Source organism: Macaca thibetana, chromosome 4, assembly GCF_024542745.1.
Source record: "Macaca thibetana thibetana isolate TM-01 chromosome 4, ASM2454274v1, whole genome shotgun sequence".
NCBI lineage: Eukaryota > Metazoa > Chordata > Mammalia > Primates > Cercopithecidae > Macaca > Macaca thibetana.
Window position 1 is genome coordinate 44,204,774 of NC_065581.1, and position 22,488 is coordinate 44,227,261.

At 56.6% G+C, this 22,488-nt stretch overlaps 1 protein-coding gene across 2 annotated transcripts in view; it reads left to right on the plus strand.

Annotated features, from left to right (window-relative positions):
- The window catches only part of TTBK1 (tau tubulin kinase 1), a 43,548-nt gene extending 21,907 nt beyond the window's left edge, over positions 1-21,641 (plus strand). Inside the window, exons 13-14 of one of the 2 annotated variants that reach the window (XM_050786903.1) lie at positions 16,103-17,697; positions 18,362-21,641. In XM_050786903.1, the coding sequence (XP_050642860.1) occupies positions 16,103-17,697; positions 18,362-18,758 (1,992 nt within the window). In that variant the 3' untranslated portion in view covers positions 18,759-21,641. The remainder of the gene's footprint in view (positions 1-16,102; positions 17,698-18,361) is intronic. The other variant, XM_050786904.1, reaches the window with a different exon arrangement.
- The last annotated feature ends 847 nt before the right edge of the window (positions 21,642-22,488 follow it).

Genomic DNA, 22,488 nt, shown 5'->3' on the forward strand with positions numbered 1-22,488 from the left:
GTGCAGGATCAGAGAGAGCCTGGAGCGTGTGTGTGTGTGTGTGTGTGTTGTGTGCATACCCACTGTCTGGGCCACATCAGCAGGTGTGCCTGTGGGCATGTCAGTGTGCAGGGCAGCCTCTGTGTGTGTCTCTGGATGAACATATGGGGTATAACATGTTTTGCTAAGTACTTCAGGACAGCGGGGTGAAGCAGAGATCTTCCTTCATCAAGGGTAGAGGAGCAGGAAGAAATGGACCAGCCTACTTTTTTCTTCTGTCTTTGGGCTGGCCTGAAGGAAGTGGTGAGCCCAGCCTGGGCCTATGGCAGGGCCTCCCAAATCTGGCTGCATCCTAGAATCACAGTTTTTGGGATTCTCCACCCACAGGCGGAGATTATGTGGCTTAGGGCAGGCAAGAACTCTCTGCTGAATTCCCTCTTCCCCGCCACCTTTTTGGAGGAGCCCTCTCTAGACCTAGCTCAATTTTCTCAGTGCCTGATGTGTGAACTTCCTCATAACACCAATCATTTAAACTATGAGCACCTACAACTCTGTCACCTGCACATGTGGGGAACGGGGAGGGAAACACTGTGAAAGCAGGCACAATTGGGGCTATTTAAAAGTATCTGTTGTTCTTTGGTGATGGTGTGTGTGTGTGGGTTTTTTTTTTTTTTTTTCCCACACACCTGGCTTTCTTCTCAAGGAAATTTAAGGTGCAAATTAGGAGTGGCGGGAAAAGCTAGGGCAAGGGTGAAGCAGGCTAGCAAGTGTGTGATTTGGGGGAGGGCTGTTTGCCTGCCTTTATCGGTTGTCTCTGGCTGATAACACAGCAGGTCAGCAAGCCCTGAGTACACAGACACTGCCCGGCAGGCACCAAAGCATTTCCCTGCCACGTGCTGGACAGTGTGCTATGGGCTGGGGGACAAAGATGAATAAAGCTGCCCAGTCCTGCCCTTTTGGAGCTCAAGGTCATAAGCGGTAGGGTGGAGATGCAAAGGTCTAGAAAGATGTTTACAATCCAGGTCCATCAGGGAGGTAACAGAGCACTCTTATCCGCTAGAAGCTGGGAGCTTGCAGGGGAGGGAGCTGGAGTGGTCTCACACAGGTGGTATTTCAACTGCTGTGAAGACAAGCAGGTGGCCACAAGTGGTGCCCAGTCTGAAGGGCAAGAGCACTCTGGGATTCAATGCCATCCTGTGAAAATCTGCCTGGCAGCTGAGCAAACTCTGGCTGGAATGTTAAGCCACCCACATGTGCTGTGAGAGGGGGTTTTGGGCAGCAGTGGTGCCTGTGTTCCTTGGTATCTCTGGGTGGGCCTTAGACCCCTAAACTTTAGTGCAGATGAGACTAGCTCAGAAGGATCCTAGACTTGGCCAAAAAGAAGATGAAAGGGAAAGCAAGGTGGGAGCAAAGCCAGTCCTATTAGAATGTTCTCCCTCTTCCCTACTCTGCTGGAGGCTCCATGCCAAGTCCCTTGTGCCCCCACTTGACAGCAGCAAGGGATGCTGGAGCTGAGTGTCGCAGGCCCCCTCCTTCCTGGAGGAGCTGGCCCAGTCAGTCCTTGTTGCCACTGTAAAAGCTATTTCAACTGGCCTCAGTCTCAGGAAGAGAGAGGGTCAGGCTGGGAGAGGTCTGGTAACGCCCTGGGTGCCATTTCTGCCCCCACATATCTGGGACACATCCACTTCACTCAGAGGGCATGGGGACACAGGGCAGGATTCTTCCTGAAGGAGATGAGGCAGCAGCTCTGCCCAGCCCCGTACACAGGCTGCCTGGTGGCTCAGCCTTTGGGGGGGCAGGGGAAAAGCCACTTTCAAGAAAATACTTCAGTTTGCCCCTCCTCCTACGAGTCCATCCCTTCCCTCATTTGGAAGAGTGATTTAAAATTAGATACTAAAATGGCTCAGTGAAGAGTGCAGCATTTACTCTATGGCGGGTGCTGTTCCAAGTGCTGCATCTTATAACATTGAATCCTCATGACCACCCTTTGAGGTGGGCACCATTATGACCCCCATTTTACAGAGGAGGAAGCTGAGGCTCAGAGAGGTGCAGTAACTTGCTCAGATTTTAAGTGTTGGAGTTGGGATTCAAACAGAGTAATTGGGCTCTAGAGTCCCACCTTATGCCGCATTGTCACCCAGATCCCAACACTTCCCTGTGATGGGACGAGGGTATCAAGGCGGAGGGTGTACAGGGAACGTTTCTGAGACCTAATGAGTAGCACGGAATCTAACTGGGGAGACAGGCAGCACACAGCTGTCAACACATGGCAAAGAACTCTCTCAGAGCACAGAGCCACCTTCCCAAGAGAAAGGGTTCCCCAGTCCAGAACAACCCTGAGCTAGGTAGGACTAAGCGGGAAGGCTTCTCGGAGGAGGTGAGTGACCATGGTCTCCTTGCAGAGACCATAGTGTGATAAGTTCCAGAGAGGAGGAGGAGGGGGAAGGGCGTTGGAGGCCAGAGCCTAGATTCTGAGGCAGGACCTTGGGGCGGGTGGTTTGCACCCTCCTCCACCCTGCCTGACCCCGCCCACTTGCCCGGGACGCCGGCGCCGCAGGGGCTGTGAGCGGTGGGTGGCCCCGGAGACGGAGCTGTCGAGTCTGTGCCTGACACCTCTTTTCCCTCCACTCTCTTGGTCTCTTTCAGTTGGAGGAGGACAGACTCTCGGGGCACTCCCTCCCGCGGTACAGCCCCCTGCGACGACTGGCGTCCTCCGTGTTCTCCTCCTCCACGCTGGAGACGGAGCATTACCCTCACCCCGGCGGCGGCGGCTCCTCGGGCTCCTCCGGTTCCCTCATTCAGCGCAGCCGCTCGGCCGAGAGCAGCCCTGTGCGGGCGCCCCACCGGCGCCACGCGCCCCTCGCTGCTGGCAACCACAGACTCATGCCCTCGGTGCTCCGCATCTCGCGGTCCCAGCTGCAGCAGGTGTGGGCCCGGTTCACCCACAAGACCTAGGCTGGGCCCCCCCCCTCCTGGAGGGGGCAGGTGGGGGGGGTGGGGAGCAGGCAGAGACCATGGTTCCTTCCCAGGACGCAATAATCACACACTCACACCCATCCCACCCCATCATGCAATACAGCCCCCCTAGAACGTTGGCCCAAGGTACTGTAATACTCCCACCCCAAGCAGAGTCTCCGTCCCACCCCTGCATCAGCTCCCTTTGTAGGTGCCAGCCAAATGGTGCAGGGAGGGGTGGGGCTGGTGGTACAGTTTCCAGGACAGGGGCGCTCAGCTGCAGCCACTGGTGGGTCCGGAGTCCAGTGGAAAGTAAGGTGTCAGGGAGATGAGGCCTGCAGGGCCAGAGGCACTCTGGCATGGGCTTTGTTCTGTTTAATTTGTGATCTCTTGGCATGGCTGGGTCTGATCCACCCCGAGGGGCTGGCAGGAGACCAAGACCCTCCTTGTGTGGGGGGTATGTGTGTGTGTGTGTGTGTGTGTGTGTGTGTGTGTGTGTGTGTGCGCGCGCGCGCGGCTCTGTGTATGGGATGGAGACCAGGGCAGCCAGGTTTGGAATGTGGTGGGGAGTGTTTCGATGCTCAGCGATGGGGGGAGGCAGCCCTGTGACCTAGCGAGACTTTCCCAGGCCATTGTCATTGAGGACAGAGTTCCTTCCTCACACATCTTACCCCAGGAAGGCTCAGTCCATGGTAGGCTGCCCCTCCCCGAAGACACCTGTGCCATCTCCCTGGTAGGATTGGATGTCTGTCCTCGGCTCCTCAGGAACTGAGGATGGACGAGAGGGACCTGGGATCCACCTCTCAAAGCCGGCTAGAACTGAGCAACGAGGAGACCCAGCTTAGAAGCAGTGGCAGCAAAGGTGGTTGTTAAGGATGAGGCGAGAAACCATGTATGTGCTTGTCAGCAAAACCAGTGTCTCAGGACAAATCCCAGGTGGGAGCAGCCCCACCTCTGCCCTTCTCAGAGGGTGACTCCTTCCTGTAGGTGCTCGGTGAGCCCCCAAGGGTGGTAGTGAAGACACAACAGAAGAGAGGCAGGTTGGATAGGGATCTGGACACTTGGGAGTGGGGAAGTGTCAGGATGTCAGCTTGCTCATGCCTCTTCTGCCCATTTCTCAGCCCCCAACTGTCACTGCAGGGAGCCCAAGGTTCCCTTTATTCATCCTGCCCATGTCAGCCAGCACCTTTGTTTCCCTGGGGAATGGGGTAGTAGCGAAGTGGATGCCAGAAAGGGCAGTGCCTGTATGGGGAGGGGAGGAGGCCCGAAGATTTGCAAAATGTTTATTTCAGTGAGACTGTGTCTGTATGTTTGCTTGTGTGCATGCGCGTACACTTGTGCGTAAGAGTGTGCTTACGAATGAGCGTTTGTGCATGTGGAAGGGCTGCCATGGATGAATGCTCAGGCTGTGCACTGTGTAATTCCAGGAAGTGCCATTTATGCAGACCTCAACGTGACTGGCACGTGCCCAAGTTGCACAGTGCTGTATGAGTGTGTGTATGCATGTGTGTGTTAGGGAGCCAGAAAGATGTCTATGCAGTCATTGGTAGTTTCCTATGTACCTACTCTCATCCCAGCTTCACTCTTCTACCCCTCTCTCCCCATAACTTCTGCTTGGCCCATCAATCCCCCAGATGTCTCTGGTTAGAGTAGAGGCCTCAGGGCCCTGGCCCCAGCCTGGGGGTGCTGTAAGTGTGGTGGGCAGTGCCCTGGAGCCAAACTGTCCACACAGAGGACCACCATGGCTCATCCACACCATCCACATAAGCCACTCCATAGCCACACACTCTTTTCCCCAAAATCTTTCTTTGTAAGTCATTTTATTTATTTATTTGTTTATTTGCTTATTTATTTATTTATTTATTTATTTATTTATTTTTGAGGATGTCTGGGCCAAGAGCACCTTCTCCATCTGGCAACAAAAGCCAGATTTGGGTTCTAACACTTGTGTCCCGCCCCCACCCCATCTCAGCTGCTCACTTTTGAATCTCCCCAAACCCAAGCCTCTGTTGCCCTCCAGGCTGTTTTGGACGGCTTTGCACCCTGCTCAGGCAGTAGGCAGGAGAGGGTCAAGGTGGACCCTTTGAGAAGGGACAGAAAACAAAAAGCACAAAGGTGCGGGGGTGAGGCTGAACAGTGGCCCCACTCCCCTCCTGCTGGCACTGCCTCCCCCAGCCCTGTCCTCTTGCCCTCCTCCCATCCACCCCAGGTAGTGGCAGGAGGTGAAGTGAAGGGAGCCTGCCTGCCATCTGCTCCGTAAGTCAGTAGCTATGTGGGCAAGGACCCCCGCCCCCCCAATCTGGGGTTGGATGAAACCAAGCACTCTGTGATCCAGCATTCCCTTCTAGAGAGTTCCACTACCCAACCCTGAGCACTGCTCCATCTCAGTGACCCTGAGGTACTCTAAGATCCCAAAGTGCCTTGTGATATATCAAAGATGATGGCACTGGCTTCAGCCTCATTTTAGCATTACGTACGTATTACTGTTTCCAACACCTTTGGAAGTGGGAGATCCTGCAGCATTGAGAAGGTGGCTGAGTTTTCAAATAGACACCTCCCACCTCAGAACTGACACCTGTGGGAGAGGGTGTGTCCTTTGAAGCAAGGCCATGGTTCAAAGCATGTTGTCCTTTAGGGGGACATCTTTTTGTTTATCCTCCATGGTGGAGGGGAGAGTGTTTTGTAAGCCATAAAGCTCTGAGCTCACAGGTGATCTTAATAATATTACTATCTTTTCTGGGTAGCTCTGACTCTTGGAACTTGTTAAGGTCATCTAAGCCACTTGTGTTGGATCAAGTTCACGTGAAGCACAGCAGAGTTTCACATGGTTTGGGTCGCGTTGCCAGTCTCCGGTTCCCAGGCGAGGTGGGGATGCTGTGAGCCTGCAATATTGTCACTCTTGTTTTCTGAAGCATTTCCCAAGAGGAGGCCAGAATGTTTCAAGATTGATACCCTGCTTGGGGAAAGTGCGTAGCCTCTTCGGGGTCAGCTTTGAAAAGAGACAGCTGTCTTTGTTGTATTTTGAAAGTGGTGTTTTCGCACTTGATAGTTTCACTCTGCATTTAGTGGTGGCTTACAATTATTTGTGATTTTATTCAATAGCCACTGGCACACAGTGCTTATTATGTGCCAGGCAGTGATCTAAGCACTTTACAACATTAACTCATTTAAACCTCATAATAGCTTATGAGGTAAATCCCAGTATTATCTGCATTTAACAAATTAATCAGAATATTTTATTTACCAGAACATATAAAAAACCCACCCATGCTGAATAATTGGAGGTCGTGTTTGACAGGAGTTTGTGAAACGTCTTGGTCTGTGTGTACTGGTTGATTGATTGTCCTTTGTGGTGGGCTCCCTGCTCAGTCTATAGAGAAGAGGGGAGTTGTCAGCAAGCCATATTTTCCTTCCTTTCCCATTCCCACCTTGCCATGGGGTGGCATCCAGATGGGAGTCACTCCAGAGTACTGGGGTTGATTGAAATGGCTGAACCCTGTCTCTCCAGAGACCTCCAACCCCTCGGTCCCACATGGCCCCAAGCAGCCCACAGCAGCTCTGGGGATCAGGTGGGCAGAGGAGGAGTTAGTGTGAGAAAGCGGGAGCTCCAAAACCTGACCTCAGTGGGATTGGTGAGGTCCTAGGGGTCAGGCTGACAGATGGGAAGACACTGGCATCTGTGGGCACCGAATGGGTGTCACCAACTCACACATCAACAAGAGCCAAACAGTGTCAGGGAAATGGCAGGTTCAGGGACTGTGGTAAACAGGGGAACTCCCACGCCCTTACCGTCCTCAGCTCAACCAATTGTTGCCACTATCTTCTAATTTTTATTTGAAGTCTCCCAATTTTTAATTGTTGGCATCTAATTTTAAAAAGAAAAATCACTGTATGAACCAAACCAAAATGGTTTACAGGCAGAGGTGACCTAAACTCATTTTGCAACCACTGTGAGCCTGAGGACTTCCCGCACCACCCTCTGTCCAGGGCTGCAGCACTCAAAGGTGACAGCGTTCTTGTCCAGGAACTCGAACCTGGCCAGTGGGGATGTGTAGTGTGTGCTGTGTGTATGCACGTGGTGTGCATAAGTGCCTGAATGAGTGCGAGGGCCAGTGGACCTTTTTGTGGTGAGTGGGGGCCTCCTGGTGGGACTAGTATTTTCTCCATGGGAGAGGGACCCTGGGTCTGTGACAAATGCGCTAGTAAATTTTCGATAACTTAATATACATCCCCCACACACTCAAGGCAGCTTGGGTCACAGCAATAACCACTGAACACTCTCATCCCAATCGCTAACATCCTGAACCCAATGATATCCCTTTGCATTTCCAGTTTTGGGGAAAACAGACACAGCCCTCCCTGCCCAGTGGGTGGGGGATGGTGGCACCTCTGAGCCATGCTGGTCCCAGGACCCCCGGACTCGGACTCGCTCTCTCTTCTGCCCTGCCTAGTTCCCTTTTTCTGGGGAGGGGTGGTGCTGTCTTGCTCAGGCAGTGGTGGGGGGAGCCTTGGGCCCCTGGGTAGGCAGAAGGAGCTGTGTAAATGTATCTCTATGGAGTGGGCAGTGGAGGGGACCATACTTGGGGAGGGTGTGGCTCTGACCGGGGGTGGGGGTAAGTCCAGTTGTGTGTGGGGAGCTTGGAAAATGCTGTATCCTCTGCTGTCCTTGGGTTGATGTGGTACTTGGGGATGGAAGTGTAGATCTCTCAGGAGGGCCTGAGGCCCATCCCACCCTACCCCAAACTCCACTTAGACCTGGGACACATTCAACTCAAGAGTCAGGAACCAGCCCACCCTCCACACAGTCAGCCCCTGAAAATGTCAAGCATCCTTCTTCCTAAGGGAGAGGCTCCAGGTCTGAGGGCCACACCCCTCCAATATCCCTCTGGTTCCCCACACGCCATCCAGTGGGCGTCACAGCCCAGGAGGCCCCGAGCCTGCGTGCCCGCTTCCTCCAAATGAGGGGTGGGGAAGGGGTGGAGAGGAGAGGGAAATGGAGCCCACAGGACTCCTTCCTAGAACCTACCTAGACTCTCCTCCACTCGGCTCCACCTTCAGTCCCACCACGCACCCTCCCTCCCTGCACAGGCTGTGGGGGCGGGCAGTGGGGTCCACATGGCCAATCATTAACCGGCCCTCACACACTCACACTCACACTCACAGCCACACTCACACACTCTCCCTCCGTAGCTGCGCGCACTTCGCCCACTCTCCGGACCCTGCACTAGCAGCCCTGGCCCGGAGCGCACGAGGACTGCGCAGCCGGACCCCCGCAGGTCCCCAAACCAGGGCCCCAGTCCACCCGCCCGTCCCCGCGGCCAGCGCCACGAATGTACGGCCCGCCCCACACAGCGCCCCGCACCCCCCGCCGGACTTCGGCCCCGTCGCGCTCCCGCCCCGCCGCCGAGGCTTCCCCTGGGTTCGCGTCCCCCACCGCCCCCGCCGCCCCCGCCTTCGCGCCTGTTTTCGTTTGCTTTTCCGTGCTGCTGGCTGGCGGCCTCTGGGTCCCTGGCCCCGGGGCGGGGGCGGGCTGGAGTGGGGCTCCCTTCAGTGCTGCCAGGCTGGGGTGCGGATGGGGGCGGGGTGAGGCGTTCAGCTAGGTCTCCAGGCTCGGAGGGCCCCGTCGCCCCACCCCCCTGACTCCCGTTACCTCACAGCCCGTCGAGTTGCCCCCTACCCCCGCCCCAATAATTGGCCTTGCAATTGGATGCCAAAGAGCCCAGAGTTGAGGGGGAGCAGAGCTTTGAGCCCAGGTCTCTCAGAGCAACCCAACAGCCCCCTTTTTGCCCACGCCCCAGTCCGCGTCCCCTGCCCCATCCCACCACTGAGGGCCCTGGGGGTCCCCAAACATGCCCCCCCATTTCCAGCTCTTCCCACACCCCCACCCCCGAAAATAAAACTCAGGGACCAACATCTGCTTCCTTTGCACTTGCTCCGTCGACCCCGCCCCCCGCTCGGAGGGGCTTCCGTGGGGGAGGGAACGGGGCTCCAGGCCCTCAGAGTTCTCAGTGTCTAGCGAGGAGAGGGGCTGGCCCCTGCCCCCCGAGAACTGGGACTGGTGGGAGAGAGAAACTCAGCACCGGGGCCTAGCTGAGCCCCTTCCTGCGTCCGCAGACGCTTTCTAATTGCGGGGGTGGGGGCGGAGTGGGGGAGGGATAGGAAGAGGATTAGCGAGAGGACCCTCGCGGAGGTCCTGAGTCCCAGTCGGTTTATTCCTGAGCCTTCCCCTCCCATCGTAAGTCCTTCCCTCGACCCTCCCTTTTGTACTGCAATAATACTGTATTATACGCTTGCACTATTCCCCGACCCTGGCCAGCGGAAGCATGCACGAAAAACTCAAAACCACACACTCACACGCACACACACACACGCACACGAAGATGGGACGCTTTTTTTCTTCCTCTCTCTCTCCGGGGTGCGTCCTCCTTAGTGTACATAGCGGCGTCGGGGGATGGCCCCAGGCCCGGGTAGAAAAGCATGCACTGAGACCCCCGCCCCTAGACTGCGAGTACTGTACAAATCCAACACTTGAAACCGACACGCACACGCGCGGCGCCGCCACGGGGGTGGGACACGGACACGCACCCACGCGCACACGGCCGCGCACGGGCGGGGAGGGGGCGCCCCGCCGTCACACGTCGCTGTGCGAGGGATCTTGTGCCTTTTTAAGTCCCTGTATGTTAATGCAGACAATCCGGAGAGCTTGTGTACTACCAAATCCTGATTAAAGACGCCTTCCAGGAACCTGCGCCTCCGCCTGCTTTCTTTCACCCTCCCACTTATTTTCCCAACTCTCAGTGTAGACCCTGGCTCTGAGGTCGCCCGGCTGGGCAGAGGGCAGGGGCTAGTCTGTTGCTGACTCTGGGACTGAGGGGTGGGCAAGTTCCAAGTCAGTGGATGAGCTTCGTCCACACCTTAGCCAGGCAGCTGGGTGAGGAGGGCACCCCAGAGGTTTGGGCCTAGCTGGACTTGAGTCACCCTCGCCCTGCTGGCAGTCTCCTTTCACTGAACAGGTCGGGAGGGAAGGGGTGAGTGGACTCTGGTCTCTGGGGCTCAACTCCAAATTGCCAACTTCCGGGTGGGGATAGAGGGTGTGTAGAAGCAGGGGGCTGGACCCACCAGGCCCAGTGATCAGTTCCCTATGGGATCAGGCTTTTGAGACCAAGTGTCTGGTGGGACTAGAAAGCTAGGATGCCAGAGGCCTGTGACAGGACACTGCACTGAGGAGCCTCCCCTGGCCCTCTGCTACGATAGGCGATCTGAGAAATACGGGAGATGCAGCCCTGGCCTTGGGGGTGCCAGGGTGGGGGTGGTCCGCCAAGGAGGGACACTGGAGCATGGACTGTGAGAGGCTGGGGTTGGGGGTGCAGGGATGGAATGTGGGTTGAAGGAGAACTCAGTCAGCGGGAGGGGTGGGGCACTAGGACAGAAATAATGGCAGACTTCTGAGACTGGAGAGAGAGGGGAAAGGTGAGGATGACAATGTAATAAAGGAAGTCCCCCATGCCTCCACCCCATCCCCGCACACTGACAAACAGGAAGGCAAAGGGGCAAGCTCCAGCTGTATTCCCAAAGCCCCGGGGCATTTAGAAGATGCCCCCCACAAGCTGTCAGCTCCTTGCCCTGGGGCAGGCAAGGGTGGGTTTTGGACACAGAGATGTGGGGTCAAGTGTGTGCAGTTCTGCGTAGACCTAGAGTAGGTGGCCATGTTCCTGGGTCATCTTATCCCTTCTGCCACCTTCCCCTTCCGCAGCACTCCTGGGTGTGGGGTGAAGTGGAGGGAGGGCTCTTGGCCTGTCAGAGATGTTTGCAGAGTGGTGACGCAGACAGACAAATGCAGGTAGGGTCTGGGAAAGGCGGTGCTGAGTTCGGAGCTGACAGAGGTGATGCAGGCACAGCTCACCTCCTCACAGGTGGAGCAGGGGCGTGGGGGGTGCTTCTTCCTTAGTGGAGGAGAGGGGATGGGAGGCGTGCATGAGGCAGTTTCTGAGAGAGGAGAAGGAACTGCTGTGAGAGGCACAAGCCCCCCACCTCAGCATGGGAGGAGTGGGGAGCCAGGGCTCACCCTCTTGCTTCCGCCACACTTCGCCTCCCAGCCCCGCATCTTTGACTTCGGGACCGTGGGCTGGGGTGCAGTGCTGAAGTCTGGAGCTGGCTGGGGTCCAGACAGGAGTGGCTCCATGCATCCTGTGTGGGGATTAAGGATGGGGCTATGTGGAGCCCCGTCTCCAGTGTTGGTGTCAGAAAAGTTTCTCCAAGGGCATGAGAGCCCAGTTTTGTTGGTGGCAACTGAAGCTCAGAATCTGGTCCATCCTCTCTCTTCACTTTTCCTCCCGACTGGAGTAAACATGGACTTGGGCTGGGCTCTGGAGCTGGTGAGGCCTAGCCCTCTAGACAAAGCACAGTGGATGGAGGGGCAGGGCTGGGACTTTCATTCTCTCTGAGGGTATCGGTTTGATTGACCTGTCCTCCTCCTCTCCCCACAGCCCAACCCTTACCACATATATGCCTTTGGCTGAACTCTGAATCACTAAGGAGCTTTAAAACAGCCAGATTTCTGGGCCTCATCTCTGACCTACAGAATCTAGGGGTAGGACCCAGGACTGTGCATTTTTAAAAAGCAACTCTGGACAATGCTGTGCCAAGCCAGGCCTGGGAACCACAATAAGCAGATGAGAATCATAAAGGTTGCTGCCCTGAGAAGGAAGCAAGAAGGTGTGAACTTTGTCAGACAGCTAAAGGGCCAGGCACACTGAAGGTGTCTGTGGATCACTGGCTGAGTGAATGAACTCAAGATCAAATGGGCGAATGGATGAATAATTCACTGGGCATCCAGGAGAGGCAGGGAGAGGGTTAGGCTACTCTCTGAGGAGGGAGGAATTTGAGCCCAGGCTCTGCCCCTCCCCAGCACGGAGCCAGATGGGGGAAGGGCAGAGGGACTTTGGAACCGAAAAGCCAGCATGCCTAGGTTGGTGTGGAGGTGGCGGTTATCCTTAGGGCAAAGTTGTCCTCACCGTGAGATTCAGGGCTCTTCCTCCCAAAAGGCAGAGGGTTCCAGGTATCCCCACATGGGACTGAGTGGGAGACACTGGAAAGAGTTTTGGGGCCGGGCGCGGTGGCTCAAGCCTGTAATCCCAGCAATTTGGGAGGCCGAGATGGGCAGATCACAAGGTCAGGAGATCGAGACCATCCTGGCTAACCCGGTGAAACCCCATCTCTACTAAAAAATACAAAAAACTAGCCGGGCGAGGTGGCGGGCGCCTGTAGTCCCAGCTACTTGGGAGGTTGAGGCAGGAGAATGGCGTGAACCCAGGAGGCAGAGCTTGCAGTGAGCTGAGATCTGGCCACTGCACTCCAGCCTGGGTGACAGAGCGAGACTCCGTCTCAAAAAAAAAAAAAAAAAGAAAAGAGTTTTGGGTCCTGGGCCACCCTGGTGGATGTGCTTCACAACCTGGACCAGTGCCCAAATCCATGCCCTTCTCTGTGCCTCAGTTTCCCAGTCTGATTTTATGACTGATCATTGATTTCCAGTTCTCATTCCTCCTCTCTCCCAGGTAATAGGAGGGGAGGACTTTGAGGCAGGAGAAAGGGTTTCACCTACAACCATCCAATGTGAGCACCGTGTGTGTGTGTGTGTGTGTGTGTGTGTGTGTGTTGCGGGGGCATCCCATTCTCTCCATGCGGCCTTTTCAGAGAGATCCAGAACCTGGCCAGAGAGCAAAGGAAAGGGTGTCTCTAACCAAGGTGTCAGGGATTAGAGAGGGACAAAAGGCAAAGGTTCTGTGGAGAATGGGTGGCCTGGTGGAGTTAAAGGCCATCCCTACTGGGCAGGATGTGTCTGGTGCCAGTTGGGTGAGTTCGGAGGTGGTTGGGAGAGAGACATGCTCAGAGCTCTCTGTCTGTCTGCCTGTCCCTGACTCTCAGTGCCAACACCCACCCACCCCATGGTCCCCATTCACCCAGGAGCTTACAGCAGCCCCTCCACCTCTACCCAGCCATTTTCTCTAGCCGTAACATTGGTGACTGGTAAAGTGTCCCAGCACAAGGCCTGGCGCAGAGTTGGTGCTTAGTGTTTGCTAAATGAGTGAATGGATTAATAAGAACGAATATTGTGTAGAAAAAGTGCATTCTTCTGGACACTTCCAGCCTATATGTGGAGGGGACAAAGTTTTTTGTTGTTGCTGTTGTTGTTGTTGTTGTTGTTTTTGTGTTTTTTGAGACAGTGTCGCTCTGTTGCCCAGGCTGGAGTGCAGTAGTGCGATCACAGCTCACTGCAGTTTTGATCTCCTCAGCCTCCCGAGTAGCTGGAACCACAGGCGTGCACGACCACGCCCAGCTAATTTTTGTATTTTTAGTGGAAACAGGATTTTGCCATGTTCCCCAGGCTGAGGAAACTCTAGCAACCCTGTTTGAGCCAGGTAGGGAGCTTTCTGAGAAAGCTTTCTAAGAAAACTTTCTGACTAAGAAGAGTTTTCTAAGAAAGTTCCTTACCTGGCCCAAACAGGGTTGCTGGTGTCCTGTTGGAATCTGAAGCTGTATTCTTGCATCACCCCCACCAAACCCTCACTGATGGTCTGATTACAGGGAAGATCATGGCAGTTGGGAAAGGGAGCAGCCACAGCCCTGGACAGACCCTCAGCATTGGAGGTCTCTGCATTTCTCTCCACCTGGCTTTGTGCTATTTGCATGGAGGCTTCAGCTAGCAGAGCCCCCTCCCTTCTCCACACCCTATTCCCCATAGGTGTGGCATCCAGGCTTTTCTGCCAATGACCTTCAAACCAAAGCGAGCAGAGCAGGAGGTGGGAGGTGAGGTGGGGAGAGAGCTAACATTTATTGAGCAACTGCTATATGCCTTTGCTTATATGACCTCATTTATGATCACAACATTTGTGGAATGTGCATATCCCCACTTAGTTTCCTGATATAGAGAAACTAAGGACAATCTCTATCTCATTCATACTTGATCCACAGATTCTTAGACTATAACATGGTGACCAAGACAAGAGACATTCAAAGACCACTTCTTGAAGGAGTGAATGAAGAAGCTCTCAGGGATCTCTGTGTAACAAGAGAGAGAGAACCCTATAAATAAATGCATGTAGAACAACAGGTGGGAAATTCTCTCATGGAAAGATGTGAAAAACAAGTAGAAAAGGGAGAGTAAGTAAATCTGCTTGGTGGGTGGACAGGAAAGTTGACAGGAAGGCTTTGTCTCTCCTTTGCTAAGACCAGGAGCTGCTTGAGCTGGTCTTGAAGGAAGGGTAGCAAGTTATCATGTGCAGAGAGGGGGTGAGAGGGACCCCCAGGTGAAGGAAACTGCCTGGGCTAAGTGTGAGCTGGAAGATGCACTTAGGAACTTCTGGAAGCATCAGAATGGGTGGAGTGTAGGCAGGGGCAGGGGACCGAGGGTGTTGCAGTAAGTGAGGCCACAGCAGCAGGTAGGAGCAGGTCATAGGGTTGGGTGGGGGATTCATGCGCCAAGTTAAAGATCTGAACTGTCTTAGGCCAGGCGCAGTGGCTCACACCTGTAATCCCAGCACTCTGGGAGGCCGAAGCAGGTGATCACCTGAGGTCAGTAGCTTGAGACCAGCCTGGCCAAGGTGGCAAAACCCTGTCTGTACTAAGAATACAAAAAAAAAAAAATTAGCCGGGAGTGGTGGAGGGCACCTGTAATCCCAGCTACTGGGGAGGCTGAGGCAGGAGAATCACTTGAACCCAGGAGGCAGAGGTTGCAGTGAGCCCAGTGAGCCGAGATTGCGCCACTTGCACTCCAGCCTCGGTGACAGAGCAGGACTCCGTATCAAAAAAAAAAAAGATCTGAACTGTCTCCTAAGGACTGTGGCAGCCATAGCAGATTTGAAGCAGAGAGAGATGGAATCAGATTAAATTTCAGGAAGATCACTCAGGCAGATGTAAAAAGGATGGACGGCAGTACAGGATGGAGGGAGCAGGCCGGTGGCTGGGGAACCACCAGAGAGGGCAAGGCTGTGCTCGTGGGCCTGGGGTAGCAGACACAGAAAGGTTTAAGAAGGATGCTTGGCAGGACTCCTTGGCAGCATGGATGGGCAGGAAAGTGGGGAGGCAGGAAAGTGGGGAGGCAGGATATCTCCAGGGCTTCTGGCCTGGATGGGCTGTGTTCTGCTAGCTCAGGAAGACAGAAGCCCAGCGTGTTAGAAAACGCTAGCAAAGTGCTGGACACCATCAGCACCGTCCCACCATGGAACAAAGCTGTGTCAGCCCTAATGGGCCCAGGGCATTGCAGGTGCCTGGGGATGTCTGTGTATTGAACAGGGTGGATGGAGCGAGAGCAAAGGAAACACAGCAGCCAAGGTCCTGAGCAGGTGGTCAGACCTTTCTAGTCTGGAAGGAAGGAAGCTAAGGGGGACATGGCAAGAGCCTAGAAAACCAAGGACTGGTTTGGCCATCACATTGCCAAAGGCTCTGCACAAAGCTTTGAAGAGGAAAACGGAATGGAGCTTAAGTATACCTGTCGAGGGCTGGACAAATTCCTGGCTGAGAGGATGAACTGGAGGTCCAGGGGCCCAGCCTGCACTTTTAAGGGTAGAGGACAGCCACACCTTTGCCCTTGTCCAGCACAGGATCTGGTGGCCCTGGGCAGCCAGCTCTCTGGCCACAGAGAAACTGCACACCCGGAGGTGGTACTAAGGGCATCTAGGAGCCAGCCTGGCACAGCCCATCCAGGAAGTGGCGCAGACACCTGCCACCCATCTCCGGGCCTGGCTTTCTCATCTGTAAAAGGAAGGGCTGAGCTGCGTGGTGGTCGTGGTTCCTTTCAGTTTTCATTTTCTGTTATTGTTGCTGACTCAGGTGAAGGATGCACATGGCGATGAGAGGGGCTGGGGACATGGAGAGGCTGGGAGGCAGAAAGTCCACCAGGATCAGGGCCTGGGACTTCAGGGGACCTAGAGCATGGACAGTCATTCATCAGAGGTTTGCTGAGCACTCACTAGGTGCCAGAGACCATTCTAGGCCCTGAGGACAGAGCAGTGAACAAGACAGACCCAATGCCTGTGCTTACCTTTATGGAGCTCACACTCTGGTAGATGACTCAGGCCTGTGAGTCTCCTAGCTTGTGGGTGCAGTTGAAGTCTCCCTGGGTCCAGGAGGGTGGGTGACCTCAGAGGGTCCCTGTGTGTGCCCCTTGCAGGTGTTCTCCGTGGCGCCCCCATTTGAGGTGAATGGCCTCCCAAGAGCTGTGCCTCTGAGTCTGCCCTACCAGGACTTCAAGAGGGACCTCTCCGATTACCGAGAACGGGCGCGGTTGCTCAACAGGGTCCGGAGGGTGGGCTTCTCCCACATGCTGCTCACCACCCCCCAGGTCCCGCTGTCTCCTGTTCAGCCTCAGGCTAATGGGAAGGAGGAAGAGGAGGAGGAGGAGGAAGAGGAAGATGAGGAAGAGGAAGAAGAGGATGAGGAAGACGAGGAGGAAGAGGAAGAGGAGGAGGAAGAAGAGGAGGAGGAGGAGGAAGAGGAGGAGGAAGAGGCTGTGGCGGCAGTTGCCTTGGGGGAGGTGCTGGGGCCTCGCAGTGGCTCCAGCAGTGAGGGGAGTGAGAGGAGCACCGACAGGAGCCAGGAGGGCGCCCCGTCCACGTTGCTGGCAGACGATCAAAAGGAGTCCAGGGGCCGGGCTTCCATGGCCGATGGGGACCTGGAGCCTGAGGAGGGTTCCAAAACGCTGGTGCTCGTCTCTCCTGGCGACATGAAGAAGTCGCCCGTCACTGCCGAACTGGCCCCCGACCCTGACCTGGGCACCCTGGCTGCCCTCACTCCTCAGCATGAGCGGCCCCAGCCCACGGGCAGCCAGCTGGACGTATCTGAGCCAGGCACCCTCTCCTCTGTCCTCAAGTCTGAGCCCAAACCCCCGGGGCCTGGGGCAGGGCCGGGGGCCGGGACAGTGACCACAGGGGCCGGGGGCGTGGCAGTCACCTCCTCACCCTTCACCAAAGTTGAGAGGACCTTTGTGCACATTGCGGAGAAAACCCACCTCAACGTCATGTCTTCCAGTGGACAAGCCTTGCGGCCTGAGGAGTTCAGCACTGGGGGCGAGCTGGGTCTGGAGCTGGCCTCTGATGGGGGCACTGTGGAGGAGGGGGCCCCAGCGCCCCTGGAGAACGGCCTCGCCCTGTCAGGGCTGAATGGGGCCGAGATAGAGGGCTGTGCCCTGTCTGGGCCCCCCGGGGAAACCCCCTCAGCGATGGCCACAAACTCACTGCCCAATGGCCCGGCCCTTGCAGACAGTCCAGCCCCGGTGTCCCCACTGGAGCCCAGCCCTGAGAAAGTGGCCACCATCTCCCCCAGACACCATGCTATGCCAGGCTCTCGCCCCAGGAGCCGTATCCCCATCCTGCTATCTGAGGAGGACACCGGCTCCGAGCCCTCAGGCTCACTGTCGGCCAAAGAGCGGTGGAGCAAGCGGGCCCGGCTGCAGCAGGACCTGGCGCGGCTGGTGATGGAGAAGAGGCAGGGCCGCCTGCTGTTGCGGCTGGCCTCAGGGGCCTCGTCCTCCTCCAGTGAGGAGCAGCGCCGTGCCTCTGAGACCCTCTCAGGCACGGGCTCCGAGGAGGACACGCCCGCCTCTGAGCCAGCAGTGGCCTTGCCCAGGAAGGCCGGGCGGGCAGCCGCCACCCGGAGCCGGATTCCCCGCCCCATTGGCCTCCGCATGCCCATGCCTGCTGCAGCCCAGCAGCTCCCCAGCAAATCCCACGGCGCGGCCCCAGCATCGGACACAGCCATCACCAGCAGGTGAGAAACCACTGCCAGCCCCAGGGTGGGCAGAGGGTGGCCACAGGCCTCCACCAGCAGGGGCTTCTCCAGAACCAAGGTCAGGGGCTATGGAAGATCAGGAGGGACCCTCAGTGACACCTCTGGTCCAGCACCTCCCAACTGTGCTCTGCCTCACTCTGATTCGGGTTCCAGCCCTGTTACTGGGCTCAGGGGAATGGCTTCAGTAAGCATGTGTGGAGAGGGTGCCAGAGAGACCAGGCTTAGGAAAAGCTGATGGGGGCCAGTGGGTCCACACACAGCCTCTGGTATGCCATGGGGCATTGGAAGCCAAAGGATAAAGCCCAGTGCTTTGACTCCTTGGGAGAAAACATTTCATATTAATATAAACATAGGTATATTCTAGATTAGAATGCAAAATCCATGAGAATTTTAAAGATGAAATGAGGACCCCAAAGAAAGCCAGCAGCAGGTTATTCCAGCAGCAGCCTGGGAGCGTGTGGCCCCTCAAGGTACTGCCCTGGAGGACAGAATGCCAGGCCTCAGTTTACCCATCTGTGCCATGGTCTCAGTCTCAGCTCTGAGGATGCAGGACTCCAGTGCTCAGTGCCCAGGAGGATTCTGAAATATTTCTCCTTGTCTTGTTTCTTTGCCCTCTTCTTTTCTCCTGCCTTCTGCTCTCAAGCAGGCTCCAGCTGCAGACTCCCCCGGGGTCGGCCACTGCTGCTGACCTCCGCCCCAAACAACCTCCTGGCCGCGGCCTGGGCCCAGGGCGAGCCCAAGCCGGAGCCAGGCCCCCAGCCCCGCGCAGCCCGGGCCTCCCCACGTCCACTTCCGCCGCGCGCAATGCCAGCGCGTCCCCCCGGAGCCAGTCCCTGTCCCGCAGAGAGAGCCCCTCCCCCTCGCACCAGGCCCGGCCCGGGGTCCCCCCGCCCCGGGGCGTCCCGTCGGCCCGGGCCCAGCCTGATGGCACCCCCTCCCCCGGGGGCTCCAAGAAAGGACCCAGAGGGAAACTCCAGGCTCAGCGCGCAACAACCAAAGGCCGGGCAGGAGGCGCGGAGGGCCGGGCTGGGGCCAGATAATGACGCCCGCGGCTCTCCGCGGTCCCCCACCCTCACCCCGGCCCCCCACCCGCAGCCGGTCACACTGGAGCAGCTCCCAGCACAGCCTTACGCGCCCGACGCGCGCCACCCTTGGCCCCAGCTTTCCGCCTGCACCCGCGAGGACGCACGCGAGCACACGCGGCGCCCCACCAGCCCTCAGGGCCGGTGGGGGACGCGGCACCGCGCCGCGGGGAGGGTCTGCCTCCCCTTCCTCGCCCTGTGTCCTCTCATCCTCCTGCCGCCCGTCAGGCCGGCCAGCCTCACATCAGTCTCTCCGCCCCGGGGAAGGCTCAGCCACTTTTCATCGAGGACTCCACTTCTGGGGACGCCCGGTTCGTTCGCCCACCAGGCCTAGGCTGCTCTCCATGCTCCCCCAGCAACCTCTGCCTACACCTCCTGCGGCGCCTTGCCCTCCTCCGACCCCTTTCCAGCCAAAGTCCCCCTACCCCTTCAGAGAAGTAGCCTCAAATTCCAGAAGTGGAGGCTCCAGCCTCCCCCCGAGGGTCCAGCCCCACAGTCTTCTGGGAGCCATTGTGGCCAGGGATGGCCTCTGGACTGCCAGGCTGGAGTTGGGGACCCAGGGGATATCGGTCTACTCAGGTGTGAGGGGGCAGGTCTGACCTGCCCCAAAGTTGACTCCATCCTGGACAACTCGGTGGGAGGCAGTGGGCAAGTGATCTTGGAGATGGGTGGGCAGGTGATTCTGTGGGCAGGGGATGTGCTCCCCTGCACCTCTGGGGTGCAGAAACCTCTTGCCTCCTAAATTTGGGTGGTGCCTCTGTGGAAACCATAGGAAGCGTGTGGGCTGCCTTCCCAGGCAAGTATTTCCCAGTGGGATGTTGGAGGGGGCTTTAACAAAGTTTTACTCCCTCCCCTGTTCCCCTGATCTAGTGCTCAGGACCCCTCACCATCAGGAATTCCTTCCTGTCATCTAACCTCAGTCCTGTCTACTGCAGTTCCAGCCAACCTGCTCTTTCCTGAGTTCAATGCAGGTGGAAAGTGGCTGGTTACCATCTTTGCACTGGCCCTTTGGAGATTCGAGGACTCAGTTCTGGTGGAGTCACCCTCCCTGTCCTCCCTTCTGTGGGAGGGAGGGAGGGCTGGCTCAGGCATCGTCTCCCGCAATGGGCAGAGAGAGCAGAGAGAGGTCGACCAACAGACAGCTGGCCCCTGGAGGCAGAAAGGCCCTTCTAACTTCCAGATCGAATGCTTGAGTGATGGGTCCTCAGCCCAAGCCCACTCTTCCCTCAGCTCACCCTTCAGCCTGTTCCTTCTTGCCCCGACCCCAGCCTGTGCAGCCGCTCTACTCCAGGAATGGATGTGGGGACTCTTCCTGGGTTCTGGCTCCTGCATAGCTCACCCCACCTCATCATGAGCCTCAACTGCCTACATCTGGGGCAAGCAGCACACCGGCTGCAGATGGGACAGCCAGCCCTGCCTATCTGGACAGGCCCCTGCAGCCTCTGTCCCCTGGCCTAGCCTCTCTGTCCTTCCCTGAGTCACAGAGAGCAAGCCAAGACATCCAGGGAAAGAGGAAGAAAGGCCTTAGTGTGCCCCAGCGGTCTGGCTGCATCCAGCCACCATCACCCAGAAGGATGCCCATGAGGCAGCTGACCCTGAAAGCACCCTCCCCCTCATGGAGAGTCAGCAGCTTGGGCAGCCACTGTCAGGCCACGGTGGTGGCTTCTCTGCAGACCAGCCGAGGGGAGGACTCCTGGGTGGACAGTCTTTGATATCCACCCTACGCTGATGCAGAAGCTCCCAGAACACTCAGGAAACTTCTCCGGACAGAGCCCTCCTTGTCAACTTGAGGCCCTCCCAAGGCCCTCTACTGCCCTCTGGGTCCAGCAGAGGGAGTGGAGGAGGGACCACTGCCTCTCACCTAGAGCTTCTCCGAATGACAATCAGCTCGTGCCAGGTGGGGACCAGGACATGACTCCTGGTGCCCAGGCCCTGGGCCTGCTCCTTGCCACCAACCGAACCGTGAATGTAGGGCCCCCAGCCTCACCTCTGCCCCAGGACCAACAACACCCTGGTTTGGAGCTGGGAGGAAGAGGGGGACCTGAGAGAGCCCCAGGTCCATTCTACCCTCAGCTTCACTCAGCATTGGAGCTGGCAGAGACGCAAAACCCAGTCTTCCCTTGGGATTCCGAACCACCCTAGGGCTCCCAACTGACCTCAGGCCTCTGAGTCTCTGAATGTCACCAGGTGAGGTGGGAGAGGTAAAGTGGGCCAGTGGGGAGGGGGTCACCTAGGGGACTGCCTCTGTGCCTCTCCCCAAGAAGGATCCAGGGCAGAGGAAGCCACATCTCCCGGTGCCCCCAACCCCAGCTGCAGCCTCTTCCCCCTGAGCATTCATTCTCTCCACCAGGCCTCCAGGTCCTGAGCCCTTCCTCTGTAAAAGTGTCACACCACCTCCCTCAGCACTTCCTGTCAGAACAACCTATGTCACTGACTCAGATGCAGGGTCTGCTCACCCCAACACATGCCTTCCCTCCCCAGCCGCATCGTGCACGAAGGGGGCACAGGAGAGGAGAGGGGCTGTGCCCCAGGCTCCCCATTTCCCAGCTCCTCACAGGGGCCTGGTTTGCTCAGTCTTCTCAACTCCAGGGACTAGCCCTGGTGGGCATGGGGTGGGGAGCAGGAAGTTGCCCTTCCCCTCCCTCGGGAAGCCACCTAAGAATGTTTACATGCCAAACAGAATGTAACACCCCTCCCCAAGCCCTTCCCAGTCACTGCATGGCCTCTGCCCATCCTGCACCTGTCCACCCCACCCCAACACCCTGGAAGCCACTGTCAATGATTAGATCGGGTCTCGGAAGGGAAGTAGCCATCACACCATTAAAAAGCCTGTGGACCTTTTTCTGTTGGCCTGGACTCTTCTTCCCTGCGGGAGGGCAGGCAAAACCCAGTTCCTGGGGCCGGGGCTGGGCAGGAAAGCGGAGCACAGGTTGGTGGGCAAGTGCAGAGGGACTGTCCTGGAGGCAGGGGAGGAAATGAAAGCTCAGGACAGACACAGGTAACTTGCTCAGGGTCACAGAGGAGGAAGGGGACTGTCCTGCTGTCATTCTGACTGCAAAGCGTACACTCTCACAGCCCTCTGGATGCTTCTCCTGAGGGCCAGAGACTGAGTCTGGCTTTGTGCAGAGAGGCCAGGAGGAAGAATTTTTAAAATTATTTGTGCAAATTGATGGAGTACATGAGAAATTTTGTTACATGTATATAATGTGTAGTGACCAAGCCAGGGTGTTTACAGCATCCATTACCCAAGGTAAAGTGGGCCAGTGGGGAGGGGGTCACCTAGGGGACTGCCTCTGTGCCTCTCCCCAAGAAGGATCCAGGGCAGAGGAAGCCACATCTCCCGGTGCCCCCAACCCCAGCTGCAGCCTCTTCCCCCTGAGCATTCATTCTCTCCACCAGGCCTCCAGGTCCTGAGCCCTTCCTCTGTAAAAGTGTCACACCACCTCCCTCAGCACTTCCTGTCAGAACAATCTATGTCACTGACTCAGATGTATTTAACAAAATGTATTTAACAAAATGTATTGTCAAAATGTATTTAACAATACATTTTGGTTAAATATAGTCACCTTACTCTGCTTTTGAACAATGAATTTATTCCTTCTATCTAACTGTATGTTTATACCCCTTATTTATTTTTATTTATTTATTTATTTTTTGAGAGGGAGTCTCGCTCTGTTGCCCAGGCAGG